Genomic DNA, 18,850 nt, shown 5'->3' on the forward strand with positions numbered 1-18,850 from the left:
TTTGATTGGTCGACTAGGTGCCAACGCCAACCTAAAGATGCGGTGGTTAGAGTCATTGTGTTCGTATGTCAGTATAATATTATAATTATGTTGCGTTTAAAATATGAATACAAATGAAACACCTAACATATAATAAGCTAAATAAAATAATATATGCCTTTAACAGTGAACAAATTGCCATAACCATGAAAAGACATTTCTTTCATTATTGTAGCTCAATGGAAACCAGGTAAATGTACATCAACTAAACAGAAGAAGAAGAAGAAAAAAACAACCTTTATGTAAATTGAGGATATTTTTGACATTTCAAATGATCAGTTAAATATAAAGGCTACACAGTAAAATGTAAGTAATATATTAAAAAAGAATGTAAAAAAATTATGCATTAAACTCAATCAGCTGTATCATATAATATCATATCATATGAAATAAAAACACAGGCCTACATTCAATGTGAAAAAAACAAGAATTATTTAGTTTAAAAGTATGAATTCTGCTATGAATTATATGAATAAATTATACAATTTAATGTGAAATCTAATATTTTACAAGAAAATAGGCACTTGCACATATAGACCCCAAGTGGTGCTCAATCAGCTGCCCTTTTGACCTGTCTTTATATTTTAAATAGCTACGTTTCTTAGTCTAGATTGCACCGCATTTAGTGTTTGACAGGCATGAAATTGAAGCTGCGAGAAATAAAAGTACAGATCATTCAATGGATTGTACAGTGGTTTAACAATACCAATTATTTAGTTGACAAAACATCTTTCTGAAAAAAAAAAAAACAATTGACAAAAAATAGTTTTTAAAGTTGTGAAAAAATTGCATGATCTAAGACTTGTATAAAGTGAAGTGAAAGGATGTGTGGCCAAGTAAGGTGACCCATACTTGGAATTTTTTGACTCTGCATTTAACCCATCCAAGTGCGCACACACACAGCAGTGAATACACACAGTGAAAACACACCCGGAGCAGTGTGCTGCGGCGCCCAGGGAGCAGTTGTGGTTTTCAGTGCCTTGCTCAAGGGTCTCACCTCAGTCGGGGTATTGAAGGTGGAGAGAGAGCTGGTTATTCACTCCCCCCACCTACAATTCCTGCCGGACCTGAGACTCGAACCCGCAACCTTCAGGTTACAGGTCCAACTCTCTATCCTTTAGGTCACGACTGCCCCAAAGTGTGTGCCATTCTAATGACTGTAAGTACAATAGCACACTCATAGCATCATTTTCATATATCTCCTGCATTAGCAGCACTACGCATATGTCATGCTACTCTCGTGAATGCCCATTGAAGACTGTCACAAAAGAGAAGAGATTATTTATAAAAGTCATTATTTTTGTTTTCTTTGCACATAAAAATTATTCTCATATAGCTTCATAAAATTAAGGTTGAACCACTGATGTCACATGACTATTTCAATGATGTCCTTACTACCTTTCTGGGCCTTGAATGTGGTAGTAGTGTTGTTGTCTATGAAAATGTCAGTTTGCGTTCCTAAGATGAACAAAGGTCTTACGAGTTTGGAACGACATGAGGGTGAGTAATTAATGACAGAATTTTCATTTTTGGGTTTACAGCGGGCTTACTTGCAGTAATATGAGAATCCATTAATATGGTTATTTAATACTGGAGCGAAGACTATCACTGAAGGAACCAATCACCAGTCACTCTCAAGTTGATGATGGTTGGAGTGACAGCGTCTTGCAAGATTTAGTTGGTGATTTGTCTGAAAATGAAGTGCTGTTATCCTCCATACTCTTAACGGTGCAAATTTAATTTGGACTCCCTCCTAACTTTAGTCCATGTTGCACCTGACTGTAGTATAGATGTCCCCTGAGGTACAGTCTGTGCCACGTGCAACTGTAGTAATGACATCCCTCCAGCTTTATTCTGTGCCTTGTATGACTGTGATGATGGTTCTGTGATGGCAGTTCAATGGTTTCTGCTTTAAAATGACTTTAATTTGCACTTTGTTTAAAGGTAGTTGATAACTAACAGAAAAAAAAACTTATTTAACATTCAGTAAAATTTCATTTCAATTTGTATTTATGAGTATGTAATTATGTTTTGTTCACTTAAATAGTAGTGTGACATGGATTTTTAAAGGCATTGTAGTATTTCAATAGATATATAAAATAGAAAAGTATTTTTAAAAAGGTTTTGAAGTAAGAGCTGTCATCAATTGACAATTAATGTCAACACCTCTTATTTATCTTTTAACATACATCAAGTTGTGCTGTTATGAAATCAGCATTGAACTTGTGTGAAGGAGGCTTTGGATCTGTTTATGCAGCGACTCATTTAGAAGATGGCCTTCAGGTATCAATTTGTATTACAATGTTTATCAAACTAATCATTTTTTGTCTATTTCTCTAATAATTTTGTCCTATAGTAATAATTATTATATTTATCTATTTCACTCTTACCTTTGCAAGCACTCTTAGTGTATCATATAGCCTATTAACTATTTAGAGTACTTCATCAGCATTGTAAGTAGGCTGTGCGCTCTCCGTTTCTCTTCTCAGTCACTGTTTTAATTTCAAACATCTCATATCAACATTCAAGGGGTCATATGATGCAATTTCAAGTTTTCCTTTCTCTTTGGAGTGTTACAAGCTGATTGTGCATAGTGCAAAGACTAAAGTCTCAAAACCAAAGAGATATTCTTGATCAAAGTTAGGACTCTGCCACGCCCCCCTAAAACGGCTCATTCAAACATGTCTACGTCACGATGTGGGAATATTTGCGTAATGTTCACGCAAAGAAAGAAGGCGTGGTTTCAGTAACCCCAGTGTTGATGCAGCCATGACAGGGAGACACTGTGTGTTTCTAGGCGAAAGCAAAAGCACTTTATTTGGCCTTCCGAAAGTAGATGGATTTAGGAATCATTAAGATTACTTACAACAGAACAGCACAACCCAGATGCTATCACAATGCATTTGATGGATGACCTAGGAGAGGAGGTAATTCTGACTTTGCTATGATAATCTGGCGCTTCTGAATCAGCGACTGTAAGTATGTTTTGTTATTAGTTGAAGTATTTGCTATTGACTGTTCAAATGCGGAGTTTTGCGTGTCGTGTGCAAGAGAGAGAAAAAGAGAGAGGGTCACATAACAGCACGTCAGCTATCTTAATCGCGGCTTGTGTGCAAATACATATAGGAGCATCATCACTGTGTCTGTCACGTGACACTGTTCCCCTCTCGAGCTTGAACTGATGGTAAAACTAAGGACATTATTAACTGTCTTTACTTTTATTTTGAAAGCTGAAGCTCATGATTATGGAAAGGGGTGTTACATTTCCGACGAGTGCTTGTGGTGTTCGGCCAATCACAATGCACTGTGCCAGTTGGCCAATCAGAGCAGACTACGCTTGTCAGAAGGAGGGACTTTGTAAAAAACGAAGGGTTTGAGAGAGGCGGGGCATAGAGGACCTACAATAATGTACAGTATTTGAAAAATAATGTGTTTCTTGAACATTAAAGCATGTCAACATATTCTGTTATACCAAATACACAAAATAATGATCTTTAAAAAAGCATCATATGACCCCTTTAATCATAGACTGTATATGATTTTTCAATAGGCAATTGCCATTTTTAACAGTTTGTCTAGGATGGTTTTTCCAAACCCCTTCCATTGGAGGTCACTCTGCAAATTCTTGCAAATCAAGGCAATTCAAAGACAGCTTGTCACAAGGTGAGATCTTGATAAAATATATATTATCATTCATTCATAAATATGAAGTTTTTGAGGAGTCGTTATAAGACATTATCTAACCTTATCTTGACCTTAACCTTACCTAATCGCATCATATATTATTTTAAGAAACACCCAAAGGTCAGACTATACTAAGTGTCTCTGTGTTCTGCTCACCTGTCAATATATTACTACTGGATAAATTTGACCGTTTTTTTCTCTATTTTGCCAAAGAAAATTTCCAAATAAAGCAAAGCAGATGTGTCTCTCAGAAAGACAGTGCTATTTCATCTTTTCAGAGACAATAAATGACAATACATGTTCATTTCACAGTAAAGCATTGATTTTTTTTCTTAAGTAAAAATAAAGTAAAACATTTTGTTAGACACCTCAAAGCAATTTAAATACTTCAAAAATTCGATAGGTCTTTCACTGTCTTTTCTTCAGTAAGCCCATTCATTGCCTCTTCCATTTTGAGATTTCAGTGAGACACATTGTCCTCATCTGTCATCTAGCTGAAAAATCCTTACACATTCTCCTATTGGTAACAAAAAGAATTATTATTATTATTAACAAGGTCATGAAATTTTCTCAGTGCTAAAGGACAAATAAGTTGCCTTTTTATACCAAGAATGGGTTGCTGCACAGGCAATTTATACGATAGTTCTCATACAACACATAGTGGGTTGTATGTATCAGGTCCTGCATGTGTGTGCGGATCAACATGTTCCTCAAATGCACAAAATCACTGTGAGATGGATTCTCAACTGTTGAAGAGAAAAAAAGTGATGTTTAAAGAGCTCTTTACATACAGTATACCCAACATATATGATCTCTGTGCTATATTCAATTAATAGAAAGCTAAACAAATGGTCTCTCTCTCTGTATGGGAAAGAGCAATGTAACTTCTCATTTTGTGTTTGACAGAAGAAAGTCATACAGATGATGAACAACATGATGACGACAGACACAATGACATCATTTTCATTTTTGAGTCACCTATTCCTGTTAAAAAATAGTTAAGCTCTTTACATTTTAACATCTTAAATGTTACCTTAAGTATAAATGTAACATCTCATGGTGTAAGTAAACATACCTTCAACAATACCCCATGGATAGACACGGGCTCGAACTCTCCTGCCGTTTCTCTCTACTACTGTATTACTCCCAGTAACCGCAAAGGGCATACTTCTCTATAAGAGGACATGGAAACATTATAGAGTTGTCACAGAAGTTTTATAAATATTAACAAATGGGCAAAAAGATAAATCCTTGTAAAAAAAAAAAAAAAGATAAAAATTAATGAGTAAATAAAAAGTGCACTTATTTATATTGAATGTAAATTTCATTAAAATTTTAAAAGTATATTTATAAAAACTAAAAATACCAATTAAATAAAAGGATAGCACACTTTCATGATTGTTTCTTAACACATGTAAATACACTTAAATAGATCACTTCATAATAATGTCAAATTAAAGGTTTTACTTTAAAGAACATTTTTAATCATCATTTTTCAATAATAATCAACTATTGTGCTAAATACAATCATTTTAATGTAGACTAACATACTAAAGCACATGTAATGTATTGATTATTTTAACTGTAGTGTGTAATTTGCAGGTGGTAAGTAAAACTGCATCAAAAACTGCGCAATTGCTCTTGATTCTTTAGCTCCGCCTTTAGGAGCTCGGCTGTTTTCAGAGAATAGTAAATCTGTATCTTTCTTTTATAAATATGATAAAACTAATGAGTCTTTGGAGATATGAAGGATGCAGTACTACTCTAGAGGTGCTCAAGATTAAAATGAGATTGAGCTTTACTATATATTAAATTTACTAAATTAACTTTTCATCATTACAAATGTGTTTAATGACATACAAGTTTCAATGTACTGATTTATTTTTTAAATCAGTACATTTGACAGTACATTTTTGGGTACTTTTTGGGGGAAAGAATATGTGTCATTACAACAACAACAAAAAAAATCTGTGACTTTTCTAAAAGAAACTAAAACTAAATCACTACTTTGTGACCTGTAGTCCTGACCTTTAACTCTAGAGTCTCCTGCTTGAACAGATCTTCATTATTCGGGTCACACTCTGGGACCTGGAAGATCCTGATTTTGAATTTGTCAATTTCTGTCAAAATCTATGGAGAAAAATGCAATTTGTTTAGATCATCTGGTGGTTTTTGTTGACAGTCCCATGTTCTCAAAAACATCTACACTTTAGAAACATCTATCACTGTATGTGAGCTTACTCAGACTTTCAGTACAAGCGCCTTCTCACCTTTGCCTTCATATTGCGGGTCTCTTTTGGAGTGAGGCTGTCTGCTTTAGCCAGCACAGGCACAATGTTGACCTTCTGATCCAGGGCTTTCATAAAGTTCACATCAATTGGTTTGAGACTGAGACGGCACAAAGGAAATTTGTTAATTGAATATGGTCTCTATTTTCATGTTTACTAAAATCCTGGGATAGAAATAAAGACAAAAACACCTGTGCCGAGAAGAGGTCTTACCCATGGCCATGAGGCGAAATGAAGTACAGACAGCAGTGCACTCTGTTGTCTGTTATGTTTTTACGGTTCAGCCCGATCTCATTTCTGCGGTACTTCTCCATCTCCTGATCTACATAATGAACTGCAGCCTTCCAGCTGCAAGAAAAACCATGCGTAAATAACTTTTTTGCATTTTTTATTAGCATGCGGTCACCCAAGTTATGTGATTAAATTTGTTCATTCTAAAACAGCTTTTTAAACATGTCAAAATATTTAAAGAAGTGCTCAATAATCAGTGCTGGGTAGTAATTATTTACATGCAATCTGAATTACAATTTTTATTAACATTAACGGTATTTTTAGAGTAATAAACTAATTTTAGTGTGTTACTGTTTTTTTTAAATGGAGTGGTTGCCTCATGGGGTGCCTGGCTGGGAGCGCATGATGAGCTGTATTTCACAAAAATATCACAAAACCATCTTTTATTGGACAGTTTTACAGGGAAATAAATAAATAATCAAATTCTTTGCGGTTGCACGTTATATCTTGACCACTATGTCAGTATAAGTTCAAGACCAGTGTCATATGAATGAGTGGCACATTAACAAACAATGACTGAATACACATTTAAATCTTAAAGTACCTTTCATGATTATTAAGGGCATCTCCAAAACCAGGGGTGTCGATAACAGTGAGTCTTAGATTTACTCCCTCTTCTACAATGTCTAAAGTGCTTTTCGTTATTGATACTGTCCGGGCTATCTTCTCTGTGAAAGAGATATTAATACATTTCACAATCTAATCTTCTGTGCAGTTCAGTATACTACTTTTATAAGTTGTATACAAATGTTGTATGTTAGGTTTACCTGAAACATTAGGCATGCATCTGTCCATATAGAGGTTTGTGAGGAAAAGGCTGTTGACAAGAGTGGATTTGCCTAAACCAGACTCACCTACACATACAAATGATATATTTTAAGATTATGAACAGTCTATATAAAAATCTTAAAAGACTGTATATAATACAAGAATCATGTGACAATGAAAAACGGAGTAATGGCTGCTGAAAATTCAGCTTTGCCATCACAGGACAAAAATACATTTTAAAATATATTAAAGCAGAAAACATTTGTTTTAAATTGTAATATTATTTCACAATCTTACTTTTATATATTGATTTTATTTTTAAAATAACTGCAGCTGATGGGCATAGGAGACTTCTTTAAAAAACTGGCAGTGTGTGTGTGTGTGTGTATTTATGTTATATCTTTCTTACCAGCAACCATCAGATTGAACACAAATCCCTTTTTCACTGCTTTCAGTTGGACTTGGTTTGGCAATGTCACAATGCCAACATATTTCTGGGAGCGAAAGTGAAAAATAATCTGGTTTGTGTACAGTATATCACATGACACATCTTTTTAAAGCTTAATAATATTACTGTTTTTACTGTATTTTTTATCAAATAAATGCAGCCTTTGTAAACATGAGCGACTTCATCACACTTTTGCCACCGAAGGTCCAGGTGTGCAGCATGTTACAATACCTCTAAAAAGCCATGAGGGTCAAAGCTGCCTCCTGGACTCTTGGGTCTAAGAGGTGATTTGTCATCAGCAGGATGAGTCTTATCTTCAGCCAGAGAAGAGGATGAACCGAATATGTGAGGCAAATGGATACTTTCATCTTTGTCCTCTGCGTCAGTGGAGTCACAAAGAGAAGTGTCAGGATCCCGGAGGAGACTCTCTGTTCCAGAGTCATTCAGAGCTATGGAAAACTAGCAGAAAAGGCATAATGTGACTGAATGTGATAATTGGCACTAATTGTGTAAAATGAACTTGTACTTTTTTCTAAACCTTTTCAAAAACTATATGAAATATAAAACCTACCTCCCCAACTAAGGCAGATATTCATGAAAATAGGATGTGGCATGGGAAATAGACAAGAAATGAATAATAATTAATTTTAAAAAGTAATTTCCTTGACAACATCAACTGTATATAGCACACATATCTGATATTTCTCTATAACAACAGCAATTTACTGCTAAGAAAAATGTTCACAAACATAAAAATTGACAGATATGTTACCTTGAAAGTCAATGTCCTCAATCTGTAAACCTATAGTGGATGTTTAATGGACATTGTGGATATTTAATAGATGCTGTTAAACTTTAGAGTTTCGGTTTGTGAGAGACCCTAATGATGGAGGTTTAATAATAATAATAATGACCTCTTATTTTCCTTACGTCCGCTTAATACATTCGTTTGACTTGATACCCAACAGTAGCATGCAGTAAGCAGTGGTGTATAAAGTACCTGAAAGCCATACTTAAGTAAAAGTACAAATATCTTACCAGAAAATTACTATGTAGAAGTTGAAGTCACCATTTTTAATATTGAGTAAAAGTCTTAAAGTAGGTGATATTTATTGTACTTAAGTACGAAAAGCATTTTTTTCATCTTAAACATACTTAAGTATTGAAAGTAAAAGTACAAGTAAATGCTAAATGGACAAGAAGCAAATAAATATATATAAATAATGTTCAAACACAGCTTGAGTAGCAAGAGTGTTCAGTTAACTCTTTCTAACATTTAGTATTTTTGGTTTAGAATAAGAAGCACTTCATCCGGTACTAATGCTGCCTTCATGTGCTATTGGAAATGTCCTATTTCGTCGTGATTATGAGCTTAAGTACACTTCTTAAGTGTTTTAATGTCGGAAAAAATAAAATGTAGCATCCCATTGGTTGACAATCATATAAACATTCGCCGTGCTACATGCAGTTTGCTGACAATTCTGGAATTTCAGTCAAATACATGCTTATTTCACTGATTATAAAACATATGCTTCGAATGATCGTTCATATCTAGCCTATGAATACACTACTTTAGCGACAAGACAAAGGGATGTAGTTTTTGTGTGAGCAGCATTGACAGCAGCAACGGGTGCCCCCTCCACCATGTTTAAAATTTATGACCCGCCCAACTCGGAAACTCTGGTATCAAAATTACTTCCGAATTTCCCTGTAGTAAATACGACTTGAGAGGCCGTTCACGTCTAATTTCCGATTAGGAAACTCGTATTTATGATAATTCCGATAGCACATGAAGCCAGCATTAGTGTCTTTCATTCCAACATAAGAAAACATTTCTGGATTCTGCATCTGAAATAGCATTTAGATGTATTTACACAGTTTAATGTATCTCATTGGGGACATGGATGCATTTAAATTGCAGTCCCAGATGCATAAATAGGCCTAATATTTAGTTTTTAACATAAAACGTTGAATACTGGTATTTGAAATGGTTTAAAGCATGAAAAAAATAGTCGAAATGTGGAGTTAGTAGGTGGCAGACTGTTAATGAGTGAGTCATTGAAATTGAACTGATTCATTCAGAAACAAAGCATTTGACTGTGTTTTCGTTCAAAAAGCTGATTCATTCAATTAGTAAACACCTTCCATTGCTCAGAGACGCAAAACAGTGCTGTGATCTTTGTTTGGAACTATATTTGTTGGCAAAAACAAGCAATATTATGTCTAAAATGTAAGTCACTTATTGCTTTACTGAACTGGTATGAACTGATTATTAAATCATGCTGATATCTGCAGAAAAGTGTGATATAGATTAAGTTAACTATATTAAATTGTGTAAATATAAAAAGCATAAAGAAGCATTTTTGCTGTCTACAATTAAGAATGCCTGGAATTTTGAGTTTTAATAGACTAATAAATCATCATGCACTTGTTTGCACATGAGCAAAGGTGTTTTTAGGAGTCTAACTTGCAAGCTCCAGACAACTGATTCATCAAACTTGCTTTCCTTCAGTCTGGCCCTGAGTCCCAATGTGCATGCTATCCACCCTATCTGACCTAAATAGTATGGAAAATGACTACTATTATATAGAATTTAGGATGGATAGTATGCACACTGGGACGCAGGCTGTGTTCTTCTGAATTCTGACTATTTTGTAGTAAGTAACGAATGAGTTTGGGGAAATGTAAGTATACATTTTAATTAGGAAATGTAGTGAAGTAAAAGTAAAAGTTGGCTGAAATATAAAAACTCAAGTACTCAAACTCAGATACTCCTACAAAATACTTAAGTACTGTATTTCGTTACATTACACCACTGGCAGTAAGTATATAAATCAGAGAACGAATTCTTAATAGGCTATAACAAAATTCATATTTGACTTAATTTCTGGGCCTTATTCTGGGACCGTCAGGTGGTTATATTTAAATACAGCATTTACTTTTAGGATTAGTTACGGTCATTAAGTTTCTACCCGATATCCAAATGTTTGTTCATTTAGATATCCATACTGTCGTCGTTTCGAGCTATGGAAATGTCCTGTTTATTGATATTAATAAATACTCACTGTGCTTATCCATTATGCTGCTCAACTGTTGAGAAATGCTAGTTTTGCCTAGACAAATGAGTAAAGCAATGACATTCATCGTTACAATTACGACTGAAAATATACAACAATATACATGTAGTTTATCAACTACAAAATATCCAACGGACAGTGGTAAATGTGTAAAATAATAGTAAATCTATGAAAATAGTATGTCCTACTTGTTATTAAGGAGGATCTGTTTCGGTGACTGAACTAAACCGTTAAACTGGCTCAAATGAAATCAAATGAAAACATGACATTTATTCGTTCCTTCAGATGGAGTTTCACAGTAGTATCTGACACACGTGTGACACAACATTACACATTCGTGAATGTACAATTATAATATTAATAATAACAAAAAAGTGTACAATCGTACAGAGAGACATAAACAAAAAGACAATTTTAAAAAAATACAGATCCGCTAGAAAAACTCATTTTTTTTAGCTTACATGGAAGCCCGTTCCCGCCACCTTAAGAAAAAATATAATTCTGTAAGTCATAATAATGAGATACTTTCTCATAATAATGACTTATTTTCTCATAATAATTAATTACTCCTAAAAAAAAAAAAAGACTTACTCCGCGCATGCGCAGTGCATGAGTGGCGGCACGCTAGCGACATCTACTGGTCAAAGCCATGCAGGAACACCGCAAACATTTGTTCTGTAATCTAAAACAGTATAATCTATCATTAAATAACGATTTCAGATAAATTATCTGCATGTAGTCTTGTTAGTTTGTAGCACGTAACAGCAAGTTACTCTGCCAGATAGTTACGGCTTCAAACTAACAAGAAAATAAGTCATTATCATGAGAAAAGTCATTATTATGAGAAAATAAGTCATTATTATGAGAAAGTATCTCATTATTACGAGATACTAAGTAATTATTACGAGAAAGTTTCTCAATATAACGAGATACTAAGTCATAATTATGAGAAAGTATCTCATTATTATGACTTACAGAATTATATTTTTTCTTAAGGTGGAGGGAACGGGCTTCCATAGAGACCAGTACTAACAGTACAAAATTACTACAGCAGATTGTATGACCGAAACCTTGAGAAAAAAATAAATAAATAAAAAACAGGAGTGACCCCAATATATTTGGACACTTAAAAATGTACATACATTACATGGCAAAACATGAAATCAACTGACAATAATTAAGACAAAAAAAGTAAAGTTCACGGCAAAAATGGCTCAGAAATGTATTTAACTAAATTAATAAATTTTTAAGTGGGGTCACTGTAATAGTCTGAGAATTTGATGATCTGAGGCCAGTTGCATAAGCTTTGCCTCTGTGTTAAGATTGTGTCTTAAGAACTAGTCTGACCACTAGCAGTTATCAAAGGGTAATGAGTCTTATTTTTCTGATTTTTCTAACTTGTAAGACTAGTCTTTTATGCAACCGCTCACAGATCACATGAAGTTTCAGTTTCTGCCTAAGACTGAATTCTCCGTCTGCTTCGAAGGAATCCCATAAGTTAGTTTTGACTGGCTGTGGTTCTCCCAAAACACTTGGCGGATTTGATCTAGTTCTGACATCAGAGGAAGTCCAATCTCCATGTGCATCATTTGGTTCTCCAGCCACTCCTCTAATTTAGTAAAACTGGGACTATAGAAAGAAATAGGGAGAAAATGCCACATTTCAGCATATGAGATTTTGTTTGTGGTAAGGATATGTAGATGACAAATGTATATGACAATCACCGTTTTTCAGCCTCCAAGGCACAACAGAGAACCGCAATGGGAAAGAAAGGCGGAGGGCAATCTTTGGACAAGCAGCGCTCCAAAAATTCATTCACATTCAGTCCAAACTCCTGTGTGCGAGGGAGGTAATCCGGATCGGCATATACTCTTCCGATAATCTGCCATGAGGATGGAATATACATACACTGTATGTTCAATTATATTTGTATCAAAATTTGGACTAAAAGTAGAGAAATATGTAAGTTCACCTCACAAACAACAATCCCGAATGAGAAAATGTCAACATGTTCATCGTAGATTTTTCCTGCAGGTGAGAAATAACATGTAAAAAAAAAAATCCCAAAACTGAAAAATGGTAAATTCTTTGATTGTTACTTCATATGGCTAACCTTGGATCATTTCTGGTGCCATCCAATAGGGGTTGCCCACCACCGTATACCGTTTTTTACGACCAATATTGTTCAGTTTGGATACTTGTCCAGGAGAGGAGCTCTTTTCTTCCTTTACAAGCTGGGCCAAACCAAAGTCTGCAACGACCACTGTTTGGTTCTGTGAGGAAAACCAGTACTGTCACACAATTCAGTTCAGTTGGAGACATGCTCTACATTTATGAGTACTGAGATGTATTCTGACCTCTCGGACAAAGCAGTTGTGCGAGTTCAGATCCCGATGAATGACATTCATTGAATGAAGGTAAGCCTGGGTTGGACAGAGAAAATAAATGTATTTGGATTCAAAATATAGCTTTAGATATTCTCTGTCAAAACATGTCTTTGCATTTAGGAATTCGGCAAGAGAGTGGAGATCTGATGTAAAGATTTCCATCTTTTCTTGCATTGTTGGATTGCTCTTCATTACGTACCATTCCAGTGGCAATGTCCTTGGCATAGCTCACTCTAAGTTTCCAAGGGTGATCCTTGTCACAAATTATGACACAAAATGAGTTTATTCACTCAGAACCATAACAGCATGCTTTTCGAACAAGAATCTATGGACTTCATGTAATGAAATCATATCCAGTAAGGAAAAAACAAACCATTTTCTGGATGGTGTCCCTCAGCGTTCCTCCTTGCACATATTCAGAGATCAGGTTCAGTCGTTTGTCTTTGTAGAGGATGCCGATAAACTTTAAAACATTAGGATGTTCTAGACATCTCATTACTTTGACCTGGAGCCAAAAAAGTTTCGATTAGCAAACAATCCATTCGCTCCTTAGCGCTCTGTGAAAGAAAAACTACAACAAACCTCTTTCAGGAATGTCTTCTGAGTCTCTTCATCGAATTGAAGAAGTTCCTTAATCACCATGACCTCACCTGTTTCCGAATGCGTCACCTGACAACCCAAAGCAAGCAGTTAATTCCTTCAAATGAGACTCAATGTGATCAATCAGACATGTTGCTTTACCTTTATGGCTTGTCCAAAACAACCTTTTCCCAAAACTTCCCCGTATATTAGGTCGGAGGGTCGGAAGATACGTTGTGTTTTGTCAGTGGGGTCAACACGTAGAGACTCTGATCGATTTATGTCTCTTCTATGGGAAAGAAGTGAAGCGTGCCGTTGCGAGCACGGAGCTTTATCAATACTACAGCTGCGCCTACAGAGCCAGACAAATAGAAATTAATAATCTTAGTAAGAGCATGACAGAAATATGACTTTTTAAATTATTTTGGTTTTTTTGTTATCCAAAAAATTCTTAAAACTAAACCGGTTTATCTTTACAGGGAAAATGTTTATGTATAACATTTGACACCTACAACAAACCTGTATGTAGGTTCTTTTAAATAACTTTCTGACTTTTTATCCAATACAATTTTATACATTTTCTTAAATTTAGTCCTGTTATCCAGTACAACCCTCTAAAAATCAGCTTACGTGAAAGCAAAGCTTACTTCAAGATTTTAAGACTTGTTTCAGAAAGAACATTCTTTAATCAATATATGTGACCCTGGAGCACAAAACCAGTCATAAGTAGCACGGTATATTTGTAGCAATAGCCAACAATACATTGTATGGGTCAAAATAATACATTTTTCTTTTATGCCAAAAATCATTAGGATATTAAGTAAAGATCATGTTCCATGAAAATCTTTTGTAAATTTCCTACCGTACATATATCAAAACTTCATTTTCTATTAGTAATATGCATTGCTAAGGACTTCATTTGGACAACTTTAAGGCGACTTTCTCAATATTTAGATTTTTGTTTTGCACCCTCAGATTCCAGATTTTCAAATAGTTGTATCTCGGCCACATTTTGTCCTATCCTAACAAACATACATCAACGGAAAGCTTATTTATCAGCTTTCAGGTGATGTATAAATCTAATTTCAAAAAATGTTCATGGTCTATTGGCAAAATGTCTTTTTTTTTCTTTGTTTTAAGTATAGATCTTTAACAAAAATTACCACATGGAAGAATACATTTATTTAATGTGTATTCTCTAAAAAAATCATCCTTTTTTGCCTCTCAAAAATGTAATGGTGCTTAGATGTTTAGATATTGTCTTACCTAAAACAAGAAAAAAATATTTTCTTCACAGTATAGTATTACATGTAATAAAATCTGCTAGTGCCATAATTCTTACAGAATATTTCTGCATCTAGGGCTTATTCGACGGTAGCTGGGAAGGGGAAAGACACCTAGTTTTCCAGGCTGGTCCAGTTCTTCTCCCAGTAGGCCACATAAGTCTTCTTGCTTTGTGAGTTCTTTCGGATCATGTTCAATTGTGATTTGTAACCAGTGCTCTGTATCATGAATCACCAGATCAATCTGTTAAAAACAAGGCGTAATGGTGAAATGAGCTGTGTCGTCCAGATTATTGTTTCATCTGAGGTAAAGGACTGACCTCATTGAGTGGAATGTTCTGGATAGAAATTCCATTGATCTCAAGAATTCTGTCTCCAACATGAATCAAAGGCTTAACTTCAGGGCTCAGGTTGTGCATGTCCAGCCTGTGATTGTTTTTTTTACATCAATATTAATTGAATGCTATCATTAATTTAACAATTGAATAAGGCATATTTAGTGGCCCTATATATTTGCTCAGGTGTATCTGTGTCTAAACTGACAACTTACTGAGATACAATGATCAAAGGGCCTGCGTCCTTCTGCTCCACTGTGAAGGATAAACCTCGCCTGCTTTCTGCAGAAGGAGGAAATGACATCGATGTCACTGTATGAGAAAGCTGTGAAAAGTTTGCTGCCAAGTGCTGCATCGACACCTTCTGGTGTCCACATTGTCCACTATGAGAGAAGAAGAAAACTCATTAACTGAGCTACTTTCCCATCAAAATGCTTAGCAATTAGCAAGTATTGACTGTGTTTTGACAAAACCAACCAGTATAAATTGGCATAATCCACTAGAGTGAAAGAATCACCATCTCCAATAACCATGCCACAGCTTTCACAGAGAAAACACTCGGGATGGTATTTATGCTTCCCAGCCACCTGCAGAGATGGAAGGAAGAGGCAAAGTTATTTTCTAGTACAGTTTATCTTGAATTCAGCTGAAACAGTAAGGGAGGAACTGAGGTGGGACAGGGTGGATGACATCATTCTACAGAAGTGAAGCAGCACAATGGAAGGAAGCGAGATTCTGGTTGAACTGTTTTCTGATTGTGCAGTCTACTAAGGGAATGCATGTATTCATGCATCCACTAGGTTCTTGCCCAGTGTTTTAGTCACTATCTTAAAAAAAAAATGAAATGTCACATGTTGTTGCTTTAAGGACAACACATTCTTCACAAAAGTCTTGTAAGTTTAAGTGCTTAGCAGCACTCTATGCATTATTTACAACAGCTGATAATTGCTGCAATGGGCGATTTTAAAATTCTATACTATTTTAACTAAAAAATTCAAAATATAAAACTAAAATCAGTCATTTTAAATGCTATAAGTCAATTCAAGCATCACGACATGTAGTATGAAAAAGGCATATTCTTTTTGAGATTTGCTGAAGATTAGATTTATAACAGTGTTATTAAATTATTAATGTTTTTAAAGTTTAATTGAGCAGTAAATGGCAACAAAAGTAAACTGAAATGTAAAAATAGAGGAAATGAGCATGCACATATAAATATCCAATATTGGCCAATGCAGATAAAAACTATAACGAAGGCTACACTGTAAAAAAATAATAATAATGCAACACATTATTGGAGCATGTTTTTCTGGAAACTTCAATTTCAGTCTTTCACCTTCAAAATTTCATGTTAAATTCAATGTGTTACTGTTTTTAATTAGATGTGAAATTTGCTCAAATTAAATCCTAAACCATTTTTTTTTCAGTCTATATGGTACCAAAATATTGAGCATCAAGTTTGTTTTACTAAGCTAATATTTCCCCTTCACCTCTAACCATACACTTCTAATGTTTATGAATTAATTTGTCAATGTTGTGTTCTTACCATAATGAGACCGGTGGTGATAGACTCTGAGCAGCCATGGCATTGCTCCCCAAATCGTGACCAGTAATCTTTCTTACAGAAGAACTGTCCATCTCTTTCATAGTACCAGTGAGAAAGAACCAAATTACATACACAACACCTAACAAAGAGAGAGAGAGAGAGAGAAAACGTGTATATTTCTGTACTTATTTATTTATTGCATATTTCATAAAACTTAAAGGGGTGTTACATTACAGTTTTGTGCTAAATTGGGTCACTTGAATAAATGTGCTATGTCATGTATCAGATCAGATTATCAACTTCTGTTAGAGTAAGATTCAGCTGAAGTGAATGTAAAATGCTAGAGCCAGGAGCGCTTTCTTTCTTGCTGCATCTGAGCAGGATGCCTGTCATGTGTTCCACAGCTGGCGGTAATCTGCTCTTTTCCTTTCAATCCTATCCTTTCATTCAATAAAACACAGCCATTTCACGGAAACACATGCACATTATACACACAAACACACTCATGTACACACACACACACATCTAAGCACACACACCATGTAGTTTTAAACACTAGCAAACAAAGAGCAGAAAAGCAGAATAACAAGAAAGTGTTGTTTAATTATATGGTTGACAGGGGTGTGAAGTACAGTATTGTACTTTATTACTATTAAGTAATATTTTGGAGAATCTGAGCTTTACTTGAGTGTTATTGAAACTCAATACTTGCACTTTTTTCAGATTACATTTCCTAAAACAATATTTTTTACTCATTACAACAACATATAGACCTTCTAGTCCTTTCGCAGGACTTCATTACTATAACCTTTTCTCGTATTAAAAAAATAAAAAACTGGATGGATAACTTAACTTACAAATAAATAAATATCAGCTACCACACACATTTTATTTTCTGAATTAAATCAATTTCAGTGTAAAATCGGTCAAAGCATAATTTGAGCATAATGTCAAAGTCTCTTCAACCGTCTATTTTAAATGTAATACTTTTCAATGTATTATGTCAAGTTCAGCTGGATGTGAAACTCTTTAAGCTTTAATTTAAGTGTTTTGTCTAGATACTTGAGAATTTAATATTAATACATTAAGATTGTACAATTTCGGTATACATTATACGCATCTAGGCCAGATTAAATACGCTTTACAGACAGGATTCAGTACAAACTCATATTTTGTACAAGTTTGCCTGTTTTTGTAATGAACACATGCAAGCCTATCTAAATGCCAATGTAATCATAGTCCTGCATCACTTTGGTAAACCAGTGGAGCTAGTGGGAGCTAGTGGACAGAACTGGTGTGAAACAAACAAAGTCTGAATCCTCTTTCTGTGTTTACATAAACACAAACATTATTCTGCTCATGTTGACTATGCCAAAGGGCTCTCAAACCAGCTCACAAGACCACAAATTTCCACATATCCAGAGGATATAGTAACAAAGTATAAGTTCCAGAATTACATAATCTCATGACAATCTGAAAGTAGACTGTTGACAAAGTTCCTGTTTTTGTTTTACAAGAAATGTACCGCAGGGCATGTACCAGCATTACTAAAAACCACAACTGTGAGCCTTTTTCCAAGAAATGAAGGAAAAGAAAGAAATAAAACATTGAGACTTAAGAGAAAACGTAAACTAGTAAATAAAAGAAGCTCATTTTCACTTACCTTGCCTTCCCTCCTCTCCGGCAATACAGGTCCTGACAAGACTTGAGCATAGCAGCAATAGTAAAGCTCTGCTAGTTTTCTTACTGTCCCCCACTCATTTCAGGGGTGGAGTGAAGTGGGAGGAGAGGACAAAACTGTTACAAACACACTCAAATAGTTTTTCTTTCTTATCAGCATATGCAGTACTGAGCTTCTCTAGGCTGCTTCCTGCCAAGTGTCTGAAGAGAGACACAAATCCCTCCCACTCCTCCTAACTTTAGCCCATCTTCTTCTGCTTTAGTCTGCAGCAGAAAGAATGCATACTGTCAGAGGATATAGAGTTACCCGACCAGTGTCACCTGCTGATAGCCCTCGTGAACTACATGACCGGGCAGAGACGTGCATTTAAATCCCACTGCTTCATGAAGGGAGGGTTTGTGTAAGTGCATTCATGCAAGAGAAATAATGAAAGGATCTTGCTTT

General features: G+C 35.1%; 2 protein-coding genes across 5 annotated transcripts; both read right to left on the reverse strand.

Annotated features, from left to right (window-relative positions):
- Positions 1–3,963: 3,963 nt before the first annotated feature.
- LOC306856257 (septin-5-like) lies at positions 3,964–10,843 on the reverse strand. 2 transcript variants are annotated; one of them, XM_079395414.1, is made up of 13 exons: positions 10,784–10,843; positions 10,584–10,631; positions 8,291–8,320; positions 7,750–7,977; positions 7,480–7,564; positions 7,070–7,156; positions 6,847–6,970; positions 6,225–6,359; positions 5,994–6,111; positions 5,752–5,853; positions 4,799–4,895; positions 4,330–4,469; positions 3,964–4,240 (listed from the first exon to the last, which is right to left on the reverse strand). In XM_079395414.1, exons 5-13 carry the CDS (start codon positions 7,487–7,489, stop codon positions 4,229–4,231), a joined length of 825 nt encoding a protein of 274 aa, XP_079251540.1. In that variant the 5' UTR covers positions 7,490–7,564; positions 7,750–7,977; positions 8,291–8,320; positions 10,584–10,631; positions 10,784–10,843; the 3' UTR covers positions 3,964–4,228. The 2 variants fall into 2 exon arrangements, with proteins under 2 accessions (XP_079251540.1, XP_079251541.1); XM_079395415.1 differs by lacking the exon at positions 8,291–8,320 and having other exon boundaries at positions 10,580–10,631; positions 10,784–10,837.
- On the reverse strand, positions 10,841–18,673 carry LOC306856243 (LIM domain kinase 1-like). 3 transcript variants are annotated; one of them, XR_013782986.1, is made up of 16 exons: positions 18,389–18,671; positions 16,726–16,864; positions 15,657–15,766; positions 15,395–15,562; positions 15,165–15,270; positions 14,904–15,088; positions 13,724–13,913; positions 13,565–13,651; positions 13,356–13,487; positions 13,182–13,235; positions 12,953–13,018; positions 12,709–12,868; positions 12,568–12,623; positions 12,320–12,477; positions 11,487–12,224; positions 10,841–11,119 (listed from the first exon to the last, which is right to left on the reverse strand). XR_013782986.1 is itself a non-coding variant. In XM_079395396.1 (15 exons), the coding sequence occupies exons 1-15, from the start codon at positions 18,436–18,438 to the stop codon at positions 12,041–12,043; spliced, it is 1,845 nt and encodes a 614-aa protein (XP_079251522.1). In that variant the 5' UTR covers positions 18,439–18,673; the 3' UTR covers positions 10,841–12,040. The 3 variants fall into 3 exon arrangements, 2 of the variants coding, with proteins under 2 accessions (XP_079251522.1, XP_079251521.1); XM_079395396.1 differs by having other exon boundaries at positions 10,841–12,224; positions 18,389–18,673; XM_079395395.1 differs by having other exon boundaries at positions 10,841–12,224; positions 12,320–12,504; positions 18,389–18,661.
- Between the last annotated feature and the right edge of the window lie 177 nt (positions 18,674–18,850).

This window comes from Barbus barbus, assembly GCF_936440315.1.
Source record: "Barbus barbus genome assembly, chromosome: 36".
Taxonomy (NCBI): Eukaryota; Metazoa; Chordata; class Actinopteri; order Cypriniformes; family Cyprinidae; genus Barbus; species Barbus barbus.

Bases quoted from the DNA above. Each gene is read 5' to 3' on its own strand.
- LOC306856257 (XM_079395414.1), bottom strand. The intron at 6,360-6,846 runs GTACTTTAAGAT...TTTTTCTTGCAG, and splicing joins GCCCTTAATAATCATGAAAG to CTGGAAGGCTGCAGTTCATT. The intron at 6,112-6,224 runs GTAAGACCTCTT...GTGCCGTCTCAG, and splicing joins ATTTCGCCTCATGGCCATGG to TCTCAAACCAATTGATGTGA.
- LOC306856243 (XM_079395395.1), bottom strand. From the start codon at position 18,438: ATGCTCAAGTCTTGTCAGGACCTGTATTGCCGGAGAGGAGGGAAGGCA. The intron at 13,488-13,564 runs GTTTGTTGTAGT...TTTTGGCTCCAG, and splicing joins AGAAGACATTCCTGAAAGAG to GTCAAAGTAATGAGATGTCT. The intron at 12,505-12,567 runs GTGAACTTACAT...TTGAACATACAG, and splicing joins TCGGGATTGTTGTTTGTGAG to TGTATGTATATTCCATCCTC.